Source organism: Pseudophryne corroboree, chromosome 2 (assembly GCF_028390025.1).
Source record: "Pseudophryne corroboree isolate aPseCor3 chromosome 2, aPseCor3.hap2, whole genome shotgun sequence".
Taxonomy (NCBI): Eukaryota; Metazoa; Chordata; class Amphibia; order Anura; family Myobatrachidae; genus Pseudophryne; species Pseudophryne corroboree.
The window spans coordinates 641156793-641173654 of NC_086445.1; the positions used below are offsets into that span (position 1 = coordinate 641156793).

Below are 16862 nucleotides of genomic sequence, written 5' to 3' on the forward strand. Positions count from 1 at the left end.
TAAATTCAAAAAGTTGCAAATTTACACTTTCGATGTCATTCGTACTTGAACTTTAACCTCATTCGGAAAAATACTAATTTTAGTAAATTTACCCCTATGTGTGCACAATTAAATATACTGTCATAGACCCTACTTTTGCACCCAAAAATTCTCTAGGACTATGGGGCAGATGTATTAACCTGGAGAAGGCATAAGGAAGTGATAAACCACTGATATGTGTAAGGTGACAAAGGCACCAGCCAATCAGATCCTAACTGCCTTTATCACCTTGCACATATCACTGGTTTATCACTTCCTTATGCCTTCTCCATGTTAATACATCTGCCCCTGAATCACTTAGCATGGTCCACATGCTATGCACAATTGTGCTGCTTACATGCTTGCTAACACCATTTTGGTTAACAAATGTTCAATATTATATTTCTTTAAGAAGATAGCTACATTTTTATTTTCGGCCAATGTCAGATCTCAAATCTTCAACTTCTGACCCGTTTGAGTCTCCACCAGACTTTTGTGGTCTGTTATTTTGCTCACTACTTCACTCTTGGCTTTGATGACATATATGTGTGTCATTCTTGTGTAGTCATCGAAGAATGTAAGGAAATATTGGTAACCACTATTCGATTTTACTTCCATCGGGCCACACACATCTGTATGCATGTAAGATTTACATCATCATGCCTGCCAACTAATAATTAGAATAGATTGTAGCTGTCCTCTTGGTTACAGAAATGCAGTCATTGGCTGAACAAAGGGTGTATAATTGCTTGACTTTAGGGAAGCAATACATTTTAAACAAAATACCTTTTACATATGGGAATTCCACATTCCAGTATTTTATTAGTTCAGCAAAGTTCTTCCAAGTAGATATTTCTATTTACATTGCTATTATATTTATAACTTTCTTTAAACGTTAACTTGCAAAGTTAAAGTTTACTTTTTCTAAAGTTGACTGAAAGAAACAGTATCCAATGATGTGTGAAGAAATTTTATAATGAATCCAGCAGATAAAAAAACATGATTCTTACCTTGAGCTTTTGTTAGTGCTTCAGATTGATTGTGGTGCTCAGTTGCAATAGTAATAGTGTTGAAAAGGATAACAATGATAACAAGCCAGTAGAAGAATCTGGATTTCACAAGAGCACGACTCTTTCGGCGAAGCAGCCGGTGCCAGTGACGCCACTGACGACTAGAAAGAAAGACATAGGCAGGATAAAAATAAAGATTTAACATGTTGTGCACATGTCAGTTTAATTGTTTTATTTATTGAATGTTGGTGCTCACTTACAAAAAGGCAATACATTTGTTGATTCCCTCCATGTCATACAGACTGTCAGTTTCAGAGCCACCTTCCTCTAACTGTGAGAACCCTAAAAGCAAGAAAATAAGAACTATGAAGGCAGGAACAGAGCCTTTGTTCTTTTAATTGCTTATATACCAACTCTCACCATCTCCTGGTTCCATATCTGGATCCATAACTTCTGCATGAGTGATCCAGTCCAAATAGCCACGCAAATCCTCATCCATTGCCTGCTGTTCCCGCAGCTTTTGAAAGGCACCTCGAGATTTGGCTTTCTCACGCTCTTTTGTAAACTCACTGTGAAAGAAACACACCCAACCATTCAAGAATGAAGAAAGATTACACAGAATGCAAAAAATTTAGACATTTAGAGGCATATGTAATATGTAATATGTAACTCGGACCGAGTTTGCCGGAGGTGCGGGATACCGGCCGATCTCGTGATTTTTTTTAAAGCGCCAATCATTTACAAGGCAAAACCATGCTTTTGTAAATGATTGCTGCTTTAAAAAAAAATCAGAGATCGGCCGGCATCCCACACCTCCGGGGATCTTGGACCCTATTACCTATGCCCCTTATTGTAATAAAAGTTACAACAAATACTACATGAAAAAAGTCTGACTAATGATACAGCAAAATCTTCTAAATTATTCTATAAAATATTCCCCTCAATCCATATTTTGAAATGGAATTTCATACTTTTCTCTGGCAGAATCTTTAAGGTATTCCCTCTATAATATTACTTTTGACCTGATATCCATTATATTGTCCCATATAAATGATTTGACCATAAATTCCACAATGAGAATGTATAAATACAGTAGAATGACATTTCATGGAAGAATGAAAATAGAACTTGAAGATTGATGGTAATGATGCAGCTGAATGTTAACCTACTTTACATATGGAATTTGCATGCTTAATAGCTAAAATCTTACATCTATGGTCAGTTTAAGCATCTCAGTCACAACTCTTACCGTACTTCTGTATGTGCCTAATTGGGTGGATAGCAGCCATTCACATGTAGGCTAATTATTGATGGGGTTTAGATGGAATTTTGGGCTATGATGACTTGCACATGCGCAGGGATCCATCTGATTTAAGATGGATCTCTTGCACCAAGGATATGGCTGGTGCAAAGTCGCACTGATAATGATGATGACTAAGAAACCAACTGTATGTGTAGGGCAATGTGGACACTTATGGGCCCTACACACTGGTCATTTTCCGGCGAGGTGCCCAACAGCGGGGTGGGGGTGACAGGGGGAGTGAAGTTTCTTCACTCCCTGACATCTCCTGTCCCCATAGCGCTTCATGCTAATATGGACGATATTGCCCATATTGACTTGCATGTATAAATTAGCTGGCACCAATGATGAATGAGCACGGGGCCGCGCATCGTTTATCGTTGGTGCCTACACACTGAGCGATATGAACGATATCTTGTTCATTAATGAGATCGCTCATATCGCTCAGTGTAATCGCTATGTGTGTAGGGCCCTTATGATGACTAATATCTACATTTAGGTCTGTGCATGCAATGCAGATGTAATTGTATCCAACTTGAATTGAACTGCCACAGTCACTGAATCTTCAAAACTCTGTTTCGATCATCTTTACAGTGGTATAGTAAGTCAAAAGTTATACCCGCTCAGGACACCAAGCACCAAGTTGAGCACAAAGAAAGAACCAAGGAGGATGAGACTGACAAAGTAAATCCAGGGCCATTCATTGCCAATAGCATCATTAACCTAAAAGATATAAAAAAAAAATAGGTTGTTGTAGAGAAAAATAGAAGTAACTAGAAAGTATGAGAGAAAACAGAAGTATGGTATAAGCAAAAGTTATCTAAAGCTGAACAATCCTGATAGTATAGTCAGACCCAATAAGGACTTCAATTTGTTCCCAAAAAGGATGGATTTTGGGACAAATGTGCTTAAGATCTCCATTGTGACCACATTCTCTCCAGCATAATGGGGAAGACCCAGGGAAAATCTTTGTTAATTTCGTTGGAACTAAATACCATCTGATATAGACTTTATAAGAATTCTCTTTAATTAGAGAAGAAATAGAAGACTAAGCAACATTTTGTCTAATGATTTCCCATGAGTCCTCCTCAGGTGGAGGACCTAAATTTTGTTCCCATTTAATCTCATGTGGAAGGATATCAACTGAATTTAGAGAGCGTAGTAAACCATAAAGTATGGAAATAATACCTTGACGCATGGGGGAGTAGATACATAGTCTTTCAAAGGGGGTATGTTGGCAAAAGACCATGGTCTTAGGTAACATTTTTAAAAAGGAGCAAAGTTGCAAATACTCATAAAATACAGGACTAGAGATTCCGTACTTTTCACTTAGAGCATCTAAAGAGTGCCAGGAAGGAATTACCTTCAATAAAATCAAAAACATATTTAGGTCATGGATTCAAGTGAAGCCAAGAGTGTGGGTGTAAGGAGGAATCAGGAGGAATATCTGGGTTATCCCATATGGAGGTGATGTGAGACGGGAATATGGAAAGCTTATAGTGCCGAATGCAGAAACACCACAGAGAACAAGTGAATTTTGTAGTAGGAGCATAAGCCTGCACCTACTGAGTGGGTTTGATTGGCGTTAAAAGGGATACCAAAGTTGAAGTTTTAACCAGCGAGAGTTCAATTTGTATCCAAGGCAAATGAGAGGATTGAGAAAACCAAGTGAGTGCCTGGCTTAAGTGAGTTGCATGGTAATATTTTTATATGTCTGGTAACCCTCTACCTCCATCGACTGGGCTTCTAATCAAGATAGAGGTCTTAATTCTAGAGGGTTTATAGGAACATTTACTTTTGAGACCTAAGCATTTGCCCGCTAATGTATATGATCCACTGCCCTTGAAAACCTTCTTATGTAAGATTTTTTCCATTCACTGTTTGAACTGTACCCCTGAAGTCCAGTTAAAGAACAAAACACATAGGGTTCGGCTACCATATCTAAATACTATGATCTGAAGCATCTACTTTTGAGCTCACAACCCAATGGGTGTTAGGCAGGTTATCATCATCTCTTCCTATGTGGTGTTATCAATGACACCTTTGTTTCTGAACGATGTATACATTGTTTTCATTTCATCTTATTAAATTATCAAGAATAATAATACAATTATTATGAGTCTGTTAATGTGTGGTCACTGGCCATCATTTTAGGTGTTCTCTCCTATACCAATGAATATGGTGGTATAAGGTTGAAGAGTAATTCACACGCAAACACCTTTATGTCAAAATATTTATTGAAATACATATAGCACCCTCTAAGTACTGTGTTATATGATTTATTGGTTGGGTCCCACTAACATGGCATCTTCTTAAGAGGTACAGCTGATTTTATTGGCGCAAGATAAAGGCAATTTATATACAGTATATACTACAGAGCTCAGCACACACCATAATAAACTCACAATCCATAATAAACAATGGGGGTTTGATTCATATATTGGACCATATATTTATGCTTGCGCACCTTGATCAATATATGAACCAAAATCATGTTGTTTATTATGATACGTGAGTACATATATATATATATATATATACAAATATATTTAGAGATGTGCACCAGAAATTTTTCGGGTTTTGTGTTTTGGTTTTGGATTCGGTTCCGCTGCCATGTTTTGGATTCGGACGCGTTTTGGCAAAACCTCCCTTTTTGTCGGATTCCGGTGTTTTTTTTCAAAAAACCCTCAAAAACAGCATAAATCATAGAATTGGGAGTAATTTTGATCCTATAGTATTATTAACCTCAATAACCACAAATTTCACTCATTTCCAGTCTATTCTAAACACCTCACACCTCACAATACTATTTTTAGTCCTAAAATTTGCACCGAGGTCGCTAGATGACTAAGCAAAGCGACCCAAGAGGGCGGCACAAACACCTGGCCCATCTAGGAGTGGCACTGCAGTGTCAGACGGGATGGCACTTCAAAAAATTGGCCCCAAACAGCACATGATGCAAAGAAAAGAGAAAAAGAGGTGCACTGTGGTCGCTGGATGGCTAAGCTAAGCGACACAAACACCTCAATATCACAGGAATTATTCGTTCTAATCAATGGTATTATTGCTCCAAATCACTAGAAGAAAATGACGAAATCACTGGAATTATTCGTTCTAATCAATGGTATTATTGGTCCAAATCACTGGAAGAAAATGACAAAATCACTGGAATTATTCGTTCTAATCAATGGTATTATTGGTCCAAATCACTGGAAGAAAATGACAAAATCACTGGAATTAGTCGTTCTAATCAATGGTATTATTGGTCCAAATCACTGGAAGAAAATGACAAAATCACTAGAATTATTCATTCTAATCAATGGTATTGTTGGTCCAAATCACTGGAAGAAAATGACAAAATCACTGGAATTAGTCGTTTTAATCAATGGTATTATTGGTCCAAATCACTGGAAGAAAATGACAAAATCACTGGAATTATTCATTCTAATCAATGGTATTATTGGTCCAAATCACTGGAAGAAAATGGAATGGATGGATACTTGCAGTGACACAGAGCTGCAAGATACAGCAATGGCCTACTGTACAACTATATACTGTTAGTCACCAAAATGCTGCACTGTAATACTATATATACTGCTCACAAAAATGCTGCACAGATATGGAATGGATACTTGCAGTGACACAGAGCTGCAAGATACAGCAATGGCCTACTGTATAACTATATACTGTTAGTCACCAAAATGCTGCACTGTAATACTAGAAGCTATAGAAAAGTATATATATTATTGTATATATCAGTACAGAGCAGTGTAACTGTGACACATGTGTCCTGACAAGCAGTATAGAAGCTATAGAAAAGTATATATATTATTGTATATATCAGTATAGAGCGGTGTAACTGTGACCCATGTGTGTCCTGACAAGCAGTATAGAAGCTATAGAAAAGTATATATATTATTGTATATATCAGTACAGAGCAGTGTAACTGTGACCATGTGTCCTGACAAGCAGAATAGAAGCTATAGAAAATAAGAAAAGTATATATATTATTGTATATATCAGTACAGAGCGGTGTAACTGTGACCCATGTGTCCTGACAAGCAGTATAGAAGCTATAGAAAAGTATATATATTACTGTATATCAGTACAGAGAGGTGTATCTGTGACCATGTGTCCTGACAGAGTATAGAAGCTATAGAAAAGTATATATATTACTGTATATCAGTACAGAGCAGTGTAACTGTGACCATGTGTCCTGACAAGCAGTATAGAAGCTATAGAAAATAAGAAAAGTATATATATTATTGTATATATCAGTACAGAGCGGTGTAACTGTGACCATGTGTCCTGACAAGCAGTATAGAAGCTATAGAAAAGTATATATATTATTGTATGCATCAGTACAGAGCAGTGTAACTGTGACCATGTGTCCTGACAAGCAGAATAGAAGCTATAGAAAATAAGAAAAGTATATATATATTATTGTATATATCAGTACAGAGCGGTGTAACTGTGACCATGTGTCCTGACAAGCAGTATAGAAGCTATAGAAAAGTATATATATTATTGTATATATCAGTACAGAGCTGTGTATCTGTGACCATGTCTCCTGACAAGCAGTATAGAAGCTATAGAAAAGTATATATATTACTGTATATATCAGTACAGAGCGGTGTAACTGTGACACATGTGTCCTGACCAGCAGTATAGAAGCTATAGAAAAGTATATATATTATTGTATATATCAGTACAGAGCATTGTAACTGTGACACATGTGTCCTGACAAGCAGTATAGAAGCTATAGAAAAGTATATATATTACTGTATATATCAGTACAGAGCGGTGTAACTGTGACACATGTGTCCTGACCAGCAGTATAGAAGCTATAGAAAAGTATATATATTATTGTATATATCAGTACAGAGCAGTGTAACTGTGACACATGTGTCCTGACAAGCAGTATAGAAGCTATAGAAAAGTATATATATTATTGTATGTATCAGTACAGAGCAGTGTAACTGTGACCCATGTGTCCTGACAAGCAGTATAGAAGCTATAGAAAAGTATATATATTAATTTATATATCAGTACAGAGCAGTGTAACTGTGACCCATGTGTCCTGACAAGCAGTATAGAAGCTATAGAAAAGTATATATATTAATTTATATATCAGTACAGAGCAGTGTAACTGTGACCATGTGTCCTGACAAGCAGTATAGAAGCTATAGAAAAGTATATATATTAATTTATATATCAGTACAGAGCAGTGTAACTGTGACCCATGTGTCCTGACAAGCAGTATAGAAGCTATAGAAAAGTATATATATTATTGTATATATCAGTACAGAGCGGTGTAACTGTGACCATGTGTCCTGACAAGCAGTATAGAAGCTATAGAAAAGTATATATATTATTGTATATATCAGTACAGAGCGGTGTAACTGTGACCCATGTGTGTCCTGACAAGCAGTATAGAAGCTATAGAAAAGTATTTATATTATTGTATATATCAGTACAGAGCAGTGTAACTGTGACACATGTGTCCTGACAAGCAGTATAGAAGCTATAGAAAAGTATATATATTACTGTATATCAGTACAGAGCAGTGTAACTGTGACCATGTGTCCTGACAAGCAGTATAGAGGCTATAGAAAAGTATATATATTATTGTATATATCAGTACAGAGCGGTGTATCTGTGACCATGTGTCCTGACAAGCAGTATAGAAGCTATAGAAAAGTATATATATTACTGTATATATCAGTACAGAGCGGTGTAACTGTGACACGTGTCCTGACCAGCAGTATAGAAGCTATAGAAAAGTATATCTATTATTGTATATATCAGTACAGAGCTGTGTAACTGTGACCCATGTGTGTCCTGACAAGCAGTATAGAAGCTATAGAAAAGTATATATTATATACTGGTGGGCCCCAGTCCCCACAATGCAGCACACTGATCAGATATTTGCAGCACTCTGAGCACAGATATGGAGCGTTTTCAGGCAGAGAACGTAGATATTTTCAGCACACTGAGCACAGATTATTTGCAGCACACTGAGCACAGATATTTTCGGCACACTGAGCACAGATTACGGAGTTTTTCAGGGAGAGAACGCAGCCACGTCCTCTCCGTTCAATCCCCAAAGCACGAGTGAAAATGGCGGCGACGCACGGCTCCTTATATAGAATATGAATCTCGTGAGAATCCGACAGTGGGATGATGACGTTCGGGCGCGTTCTGGTTAACCGAGCAAGGCGGGAAGATCCGAGGCTGCCTCGGAACCGTGTAAAATAGGTGAAGTTCGGTGGGGTTCGGATCTCGGAGAACCGAACCCGCTCATCTCTAATATATATATACATACACATACACATATATATTTATATATATATATATACTGTACATGTATATATATATATATATATATATATATATATATATATAAACCCCTCCTTCTCCCCTCCATCATCTTATACCATCGGGAGGATAGACTATTCCAGGAGTTGCTCTCCAACTGTCGGGAAATGCCAAAACTATGGCAGAGCATGCTGGGATGTGTAGTTTAACAACAGCTGGAGAGCCACAGGTTGGCCAGGCCTGGACTATGCAAACAAGTTTTTTAGTCAGGAAATGTTTGGGCATACTGGACACAAAATCAATGACATCGCTATGCACAACCATATCCCTAATGTTGCATCCCCTTTTGTAACAAGGTGATATACGCTTTTTAGACATTGTGGTCAGATTGAATAATAGGCTAGATGTTTTTGGCTTTAGACACTAATACATTACTATATGTACTGATTCACATAAATTATTGAAGTATCCATTTTATTTGTTGCTGAATCATTAACAGCCCTCACTTTTGGTTCAGACAATGCTCTGTTTCTAGCCTCTAAGAGTAATTGATGGGAATAACCTCTATCCAATAATTTAACGGTCATTTCGTCCATTTGTAAGGACTCATTGCTGCATATGCGATGTACCCGTAGGTACTGTGAGAAAGGAAATCCCCTTTTAAGGGGCTCAGGGTGATGGCTAGAAGCCAATAAGAGGTTGTTACAGTCAGTTGGTTTACAATATAACAAGGTAGTTAAGCCTGACTCATTCCTACGTACCAATGCATCCAAAAAGTTTATTTCATACTTGTGAATTTCAAATTAAAACTTAATATTAGCAACCTGAGTGTTGATATCTGCCATCATGTCCACAAAGGGGATCAGTATGAGAACCCGGCGTATGGTATCCTGGCGTGCGAAATACTGATGCTGGGATCCCAGAATTCAAAAGACCAGCAGGGGTGAGTAAAGGGTGTTCAATCCTCCCTCCACCCTCCTAACCCTAACTCTCCCTACCCGCAGCCTAACCCTAACCTCCCCCTTAGTGCCTAACCCTAACCACCCCCCAGAGGTGCCTAAACCTAACCCCCCATCCCTGCTGCCTAAACCTAACCCTACCATCCTGTAGCTTAACCCTAACCCTCAGAGGGGGGGTGCTTAACCCTAACTCCCCCATCCCTGCAGCGTAACCCTAACCCCCCTGGGACGGAGCCTAACCCTAACCACCTGGGACGCAGCCTATACCTAACCTCCTCCCCGACAGCTTCCCCCACAAAGCATTGTTTAGTGCCCCCCATAGAAGAAACACGTCTATGTAACGTGGAAGAAATTAATATTCCTAATGTAATTTTTGTTGTCATAGAAAAGGCTTTGCTAAATACCAAACATAAATGCATTTGCATATGCCTGTGCTACCGGCGATCCCATCACACAACCCAGTATCTATACAAAATATTCCTTATTAAATAAAAGTAATTTCATTTGAGAACTAGCTCCATGAATCTGAGAAATAGAAGCACATCAGGACCCTTATAGAAATCATTACCCCTATCTAATTTCTCTACTGCTGCTATAGCCCTGTTATGCGAGATATTAGTGTACAGACTGACCACGTCAGCCGTACATAACCAATAATCTTGTAAATTTTGGGGAATGTTTCTCAATTTCACGTCACGTGCCGCTATAATTGGGCATCCCGGTGGCTTAGACTGGTTCTTGTGCAATTTAGGGATGGTGTAAAAAAATGCTTACAATTAACAGATTCATAGTTTCTGTATCAATGTGTCCTTGGGCAACAGCCTCCGCCAACAGATTCATTAACTCCTGGGTATACATTTCCATGGGATCATGTGTCAGTTTTAAATATACCATTCCATCTGATAACTGATGGTATGCTTCAGCCAAATAATCATGTAAATCCTGTACAGGTTGAGTATTCCTTATCCAAAATGCTTGGGACCAGAGGTATTTTTTATAACTTTGTGCATAAAACAAATTGTGTGTGCATTCACACAATTCATTTATGTTTCTTATACACCTTATACACACAGCCTGAAGGTCATTTAATACAATATTTTTAATACATTTGTGTATTAAACAAAGTTTGTGTACATTGAGCCATCAAAAAACAAAGGTTTCACTATCTCACTCTCACTCAAAAAAAGTCCGTATTTCGGAATATTCCGTATTTCGGAATATTTGGATATGGGATACTCAACCTGTATCACTATCCCGCAGAGGCGTATCTAGCACGGGGCGAGCAGGGCACGTGCCCTGGGCGCCGTGGCAGTCCCAGCAGAGGAGGGCGCCACCGGCACCTGCACGACCTGCTCGCCCCATGCGACAGGGTTTCCGCTGGCGCTACCTGCGGCGCTCTCCCTGTCTCCCTGGCTCTGGCTGCTGTGCCTGTCACACTGTACAGGTAGCGGCAGCCAGGAGCCTCCCCCTAACCCCCCTCCCCCCCTGCACAGTCTACATAACGCGTGCGCGATCTCGGAGGTACGCGTGCGCGCATGCACGACCTCGGAGGTGCGCGGCCTGGAGGTGCAGGTGAGTAGGCCGCCACAGTTTAAATTTTACTGTCGGGAGGGAGGGAGGGTGCGGGACAGTGTGCGTGTGTGTTAATTGTGTGTGTGTGGGACACTGAGTGTGTGTCACTTTTTACAGTCCAGTGTGTGTGGGGGAGGGGAAAGTATGAGAATGTGTGTGTAGTCTGAGTGGGTGTGTGTGGGGTTTTGGGGTGGCCAGTCTGTGTGTGTGTAATCTACAGTGTGTGTGTGTGTGTGTGTGTGTGTAAGTAGGAGGGTGAGGCAGTCTGTGTGTGTGGGCGGGATGTACTAACGGCCATTTACCGAAGAGGGATATGTATTAAACCACGGGCACTGAGATGCCCTTCTCACTCACCATCCAGTTGGGTGGCCGAGCTGGGCGGGTGGAAAGCCAGCAGCAGGGGCAGCATGCCGGATATCAGCAGCTGTAAGGCTGTAAGGCACGTGCGGAGCCCAAAGCCGGAGATCGGCAGCATGTTGACCGGCAACAAGTGGCTTCTGCTTCCGCATTCATGCTGCCGATCTCCGGCTTTGGGCTACGCAGGGTTCAGGGGATTGGTGTCCTCTGCCGGTGTACTGCAGCTCCGGGGGGTACGGGCTCCGGAGGCTCTCAGCACTGTTGAATATCCAGCTGCCTCAAGTATGATCAGCCTGCACCCTCGGCTGCTGATATCCGGCATGCTGCTGCTGGCTGTCTTCCCGCCCGGCTCGGCCACACAGCTGTACAGTGAGAAGGGCATCTCAGTGCCCGAGGTTTAATACATATGCCTCAGTAAATGGCCTCTGCGGTAAACGATACTAATGCTTACCGTGGCAGTAACAGCGGGGAGGACAGCGCACATCGGGATCCTGCAGCTGGAGAGAAGAACCCCTTCGCAGCGCAGCAGACCACACTGAAAAGGGTGCATCCCCGGTGCGGTGCTCTGCATCCCAGGTGGCGCCGAAGATGTGGCGTGTCGGAGGTGGCAGAAGCGCCGCAGCTTAGGGTGAGAAACCACTGCAACCCTTCCACTGCTAAACTCTGCAATTAGTCAATTAAGAGGGTAGGCTCCCCTCACCACAGTGCCCCGCAGGATTAGTTAATTAAGGGGGTAGGCTCCCCTCACCACAGTGCCCCACAGGCCTTGTTAATTAAGGGGGTAGGATCCCCTCACTCTATAATGTGAATTTTGGCTCATACCGTGTGCTATATTGTGAATTTCGGCTCATACTGTGTGATATAATGTGAATTCCGGATCATACCGTGTGCTATAATGTGAATTTCGACTCATACCGTGTGCTATAATGTGAATTTCGGCTCATACTGTGTGCTATAATGTGAATTTCGGCTCATACCGTGTGGGGTAATGTGAATTTCGGCTCATACCGTGTGGGGTAATGTGAATTTCGGCTCATACCGTGTGCTATAATGTGAATTTCGGCTCATACCATGTGCTATAATGTGAATTTCGGCTCATACCGTGTGGGGTAATGTGAATTTCGGCTCATGCCATGTGCTACTACACTGAAGACATGCCCCTTTTGAGTGACCATGCCCCCTTTTCCGGCACGCGCATAATTGCTATCTACACTTTTTCATTCCCCCTTCAAAAATTCAACTTCGACCACTGCACCTACATCTATACATACACACCCTGACATCTTTATATACAGTGATACCGGTGGCATGTACACATACTTTCCTTTTGTCGTTTTTTTTTTTTGTTGGGGGGGGGGGGGGGGGGGGGGCGGCGGCGGCATTATTGATCTTGCCCTAGGCTCCAAAAACCCTAGCTACATCTCTGCTATCCCGTCCCCTTTATCAGTGGGGCGGATAGTGATATCTGTTTTCAACTATAAATATTTTAATGCTTTCTGTTCCAATACCATCAAGTTACTCCCTCTCCTATTGGGTTTCTGAGACAGCAGATCAATTTGTTTAGTTAGTGTCCTAGTAAAGGTGCAGACAGATGCGTTGGTGGAGACAGGGTCAAAATTAGATTTTGACTTGATAGGGCAGACAGTAACATCTGTCAAAGACTGGTCAACGTCTGAATCTTTTTTGTTAAAAAATTCCTTCAGGCATAACTGCCTGTTATAGCGAGCAAAATCGATCCCGCTCTCTAAACTATGATGAGTGTTGGTAGGTACAAAGCTTAAACCACGTCGGAGCACACTAATCTCTGGTTCAGATAAAGAGCTGGAGAATAGATTAAATATTGTTTTGTGCTTTTTAAATTATTTTTCCTCTCCATTTTGCATTGTCCTTCCCTTCTGGTTTTTTCTCTGCCAGGATGTCTATTTGTGCCCTGGTTTTGACCCCTAAAGGGATCTGAACGGCAGAAGTTGCCCGACTTGAAGTGGCTGCACTTGAATCACTTTGGGAGTTACTACTAGAAACATCCATTTCAAAAGGATAACGTCTTTGCTTCCTCTGAAATTTGGCTCATGTATGTCTCACTCACTCTGGGGCGCTGGTTATCAGATCAAAAATACACGTAATTCTCTTCATACTCGCGAGTGACTGCTGCATACTTATTGGTTTTAAAATGTATCAAGTCAGCACGATACTTATCCACTTGAGTTTGTAGCTTAGTGACCCAATCATTGGTAGTATCAGTTGTTAATTGTGCCAAACATTCAGATTCATAAGCTTTGATTTAGTCTCTTACCAATGTCAGCTCATGGGTGGACTCCTCCACTACCAGCAAAATCAAATCGAAAGAGGCCTTGTTGAGGACAGCTACGCATTTACAGGTGCAAATAATGCTGTTCATTCTAGTCAACCCCCACTGCAGATGACAGCTTATCCTTAAATAATATCCTGTCTGCGTCGATGTCAGATAATGAGATCAATTCTCCTGGGGGGAAAACAGTAGCCCGATATCCAAAAATTTCCTCCACTTTGCTTTCCATAATCAATCAAGTGCATGGTGAATACACATACAGAGGGAGCCTTCTTTAACCTTGCCTAGTCGCAGATGTGCACTCCCGGCGTGACTAGGCGATCCGACCGCCTAGTCACGCCGGGAGTGCACGAGCCGCTTCCCATGCAGAGCGTCTCTGTCCGGGTGCATGTACGGAGACGCTCTCTATTAAAGTGAATGGGGAGTATCACCGCCCGAGCGCGTGTGCCCGTCCTGAGGGAGACACTCACAGTGACTAGGTGCGCCCAGGTGGGCGCGCCTAGTCACACAAAGAGCCACATATATATATATATATATATATATATATATGCTGAATATATATTAATATACAGTATAATATTGAAGCAGGGGCCGGCACTCAATACCAAATATCAGTCAATGAGCGCCAAACTCCGCTAACACACTCTCTCTCTCTCTCTCTCTCTCTCTCTCTCTATATATATATATATATATATCACATACACAACTATATAACATACCTCCCAACTTATAGAGTCTCCTTTTCGGGACCTGGCATGCCAAAGGTGCGTACCCGCAGCCCCTCACTCCCTTTCTGCACTTGCAGCCCCTCGCTCACTCAGCTTGGAAACCCCACTATTTATCCTTTAATTATTCTGTGTTTGCCCCTTACAAGGTATATTACTTTAATTAGTTTTCACTAAAGGTCCATACACACTGGGCGTTTTTGCCCAGCATGTATGCACAGCGATGATCGCTGACATTGCTGGGCTGAAAAGTGCATACACACTGAGCTATTTCCCCCCCTGCCCAGCGATGTCAGCGGGGGTGAGCGGCTTTCCATAGCACCCCGCCGTTCACCTACTGGTAATACCAGCGATTAAATGGGAGTGCGCATCAGCGCTCACCGCTCATCGTTTGGGCATACACACTGGGCGGTTTTGAGCTGAAAGCAGCTCAACACACCAAAAGTGACCTGCTTTCAGCTCAAAATCGCCCAGTGTGTATGAGCCTTAAGATAGATTTACTGAATATCGATTTCTCAAAGCTGTCAACCCCTACTGTAAGTTTATCAAGGATACAGATTGTTCCTCAGAAAGGACCAAGAATAATGAGTATTATTTTGCCTTGTGAATAATGAAGTGAGTTATCGATTTCTGTATTATATGCCTATTGAGGATCATATATGGCCAATTCCATAAAATTATGGACATTCACCAGTGATCACATTTGCAAAGCTGCATACAGCGATCACTAACAATGCAAACGCAGTACGAGGCGCTAAACTCCTCCTTGCTGTATTTGTGATCCCACCACTGTGACTGTTATCGCAGCCTGGGATTAAACATCGTGACCGATGTTCCCCGCAAATGGCCAGCTGAGTAAGCCTCAGCTTACTCAGGCTTACCGTCGCAGCGGGCCTTGCGAGGCCAAGAAATCTGCATCTTTAGAAGCAGGCTTTGGCCTCACCACTCCCAGAAAATGGGGGTGACACGCACCTGTTCATGGCAATGTTGGCCATCCCTGCTCCCACCCCTGAACGCACGGAAAGCTGCCTGCGATAACGCAGGAACCGTTCTGCACAAGCTCAGAACAGGTCCTGTGCAGTCTCCCTATAATTGGGAGATTGCGCAGGTGATTGTACAAGCGATCACTACTAAATGAGGCCCATAAAGCCCAACACATAAACGTTTGCACAGGTACAAGATGTTGGTATTGAAATTACCTATTTTGCTAATAGAGGAAAATAATTTTGATTTGTGATCTAGTACTTCCTATTCGGACTCTTTAAATTATCAGTGTCCATGGAATAAAAACGATATTATGTAGGCTTTCATTCATTTGCCCTTAAGGCAATGAATATATGTGTTTCATAATTGATTAAATTATCACCTAATTATCTCAAAGGGGTAAATTTACTAAGATGGGAATTCTATTTAAGATGGGATGTTGCCCATAGCAACCAATCAGATTCCAGGTATTATCTTCTAGAAGGTGCTAGATAAAAGAGAAGTAGAATATGATTGGTTGCCATGGGCAACATCCCATCTTAAATAGAACTCCATCTTAGGCAATTTAACAGCTATAATTTTTGTATTATTATTATTAGTATTTATTTATTAACATTTTCTTACATAGCGAAGCATATTCCGTTGTGCTTTACAATTGGAACAACAGTAATAGAACAAAACGGGGTAAAAACAGGCAGATATGGAGGTAGGAAGGCCCTGCTCGCAAGCTTACAATATATAGGGAAATAGGCATACATACACAAGGATAGATGCTACCTATTGCATAATGGTCCACCAGATTGCAAAGGTTCTTAATGGGCTGTATGGCATGGTTACCCAGTAATGTTGGCCAAGGGTCAGGAGGGTGTGAAAGTAAAGAAAGACAAAATATGTGAGGTTATGTGTGGACTGTACAGAGGGGATTCATAATGTTTGAAGGTTTGGAGACTAGAGGTGAGTCATATTGTGCATGGAAGGGATTCCACAGAGTGGGTGCAGTCCAAATAAAGTCCTGTAATTTTGAGTGGGTGCAAGTAATGCGTGTGAATGAGAGATGCAGATCGGATAGGGAGATATTTTTAAATGAGTGAAGAGACGCATGTTGGTGCAGTTTGGTTCATAGCCTTGCATGTAAGTAAAAGTATTTTATATTGAATATGGTAGAATAAAGCTAACCAATGGAGGGACTGACAGACTGGATCCGCAGACGATGAACATTTAGCGAGGAAAATCAGCTTTGCAGCTTTATCTCGGTTTTGTCCTCACATGTGAATAGTCATGTGAGCTTCATAGTAATCACATTTAGATAGG

General features: G+C 41.2%; 1 protein-coding gene across 2 annotated transcripts in view; it reads right to left on the minus strand.

The window, feature by feature from the left end:
* The window catches only part of CACNA1S (calcium voltage-gated channel subunit alpha1 S), a 515698-nt gene that overhangs the window by 336190 nt on the left and 162646 nt on the right, over window positions 1-16862 (minus strand). For both annotated transcript variants that reach the window (XM_063954963.1, XM_063954964.1), the window contains 4 exons: window positions 2948-3051; window positions 1449-1597; window positions 1289-1370; window positions 1029-1189 (listed from right to left, as the gene is read on the minus strand). In XM_063954963.1, coding sequence (XP_063811033.1) covers window positions 1029-1189; window positions 1289-1370; window positions 1449-1597; window positions 2948-3051 — 496 coding nt within the window. The remainder of the gene's footprint in view (window positions 1-1028; window positions 1190-1288; window positions 1371-1448; window positions 1598-2947; window positions 3052-16862) is intronic.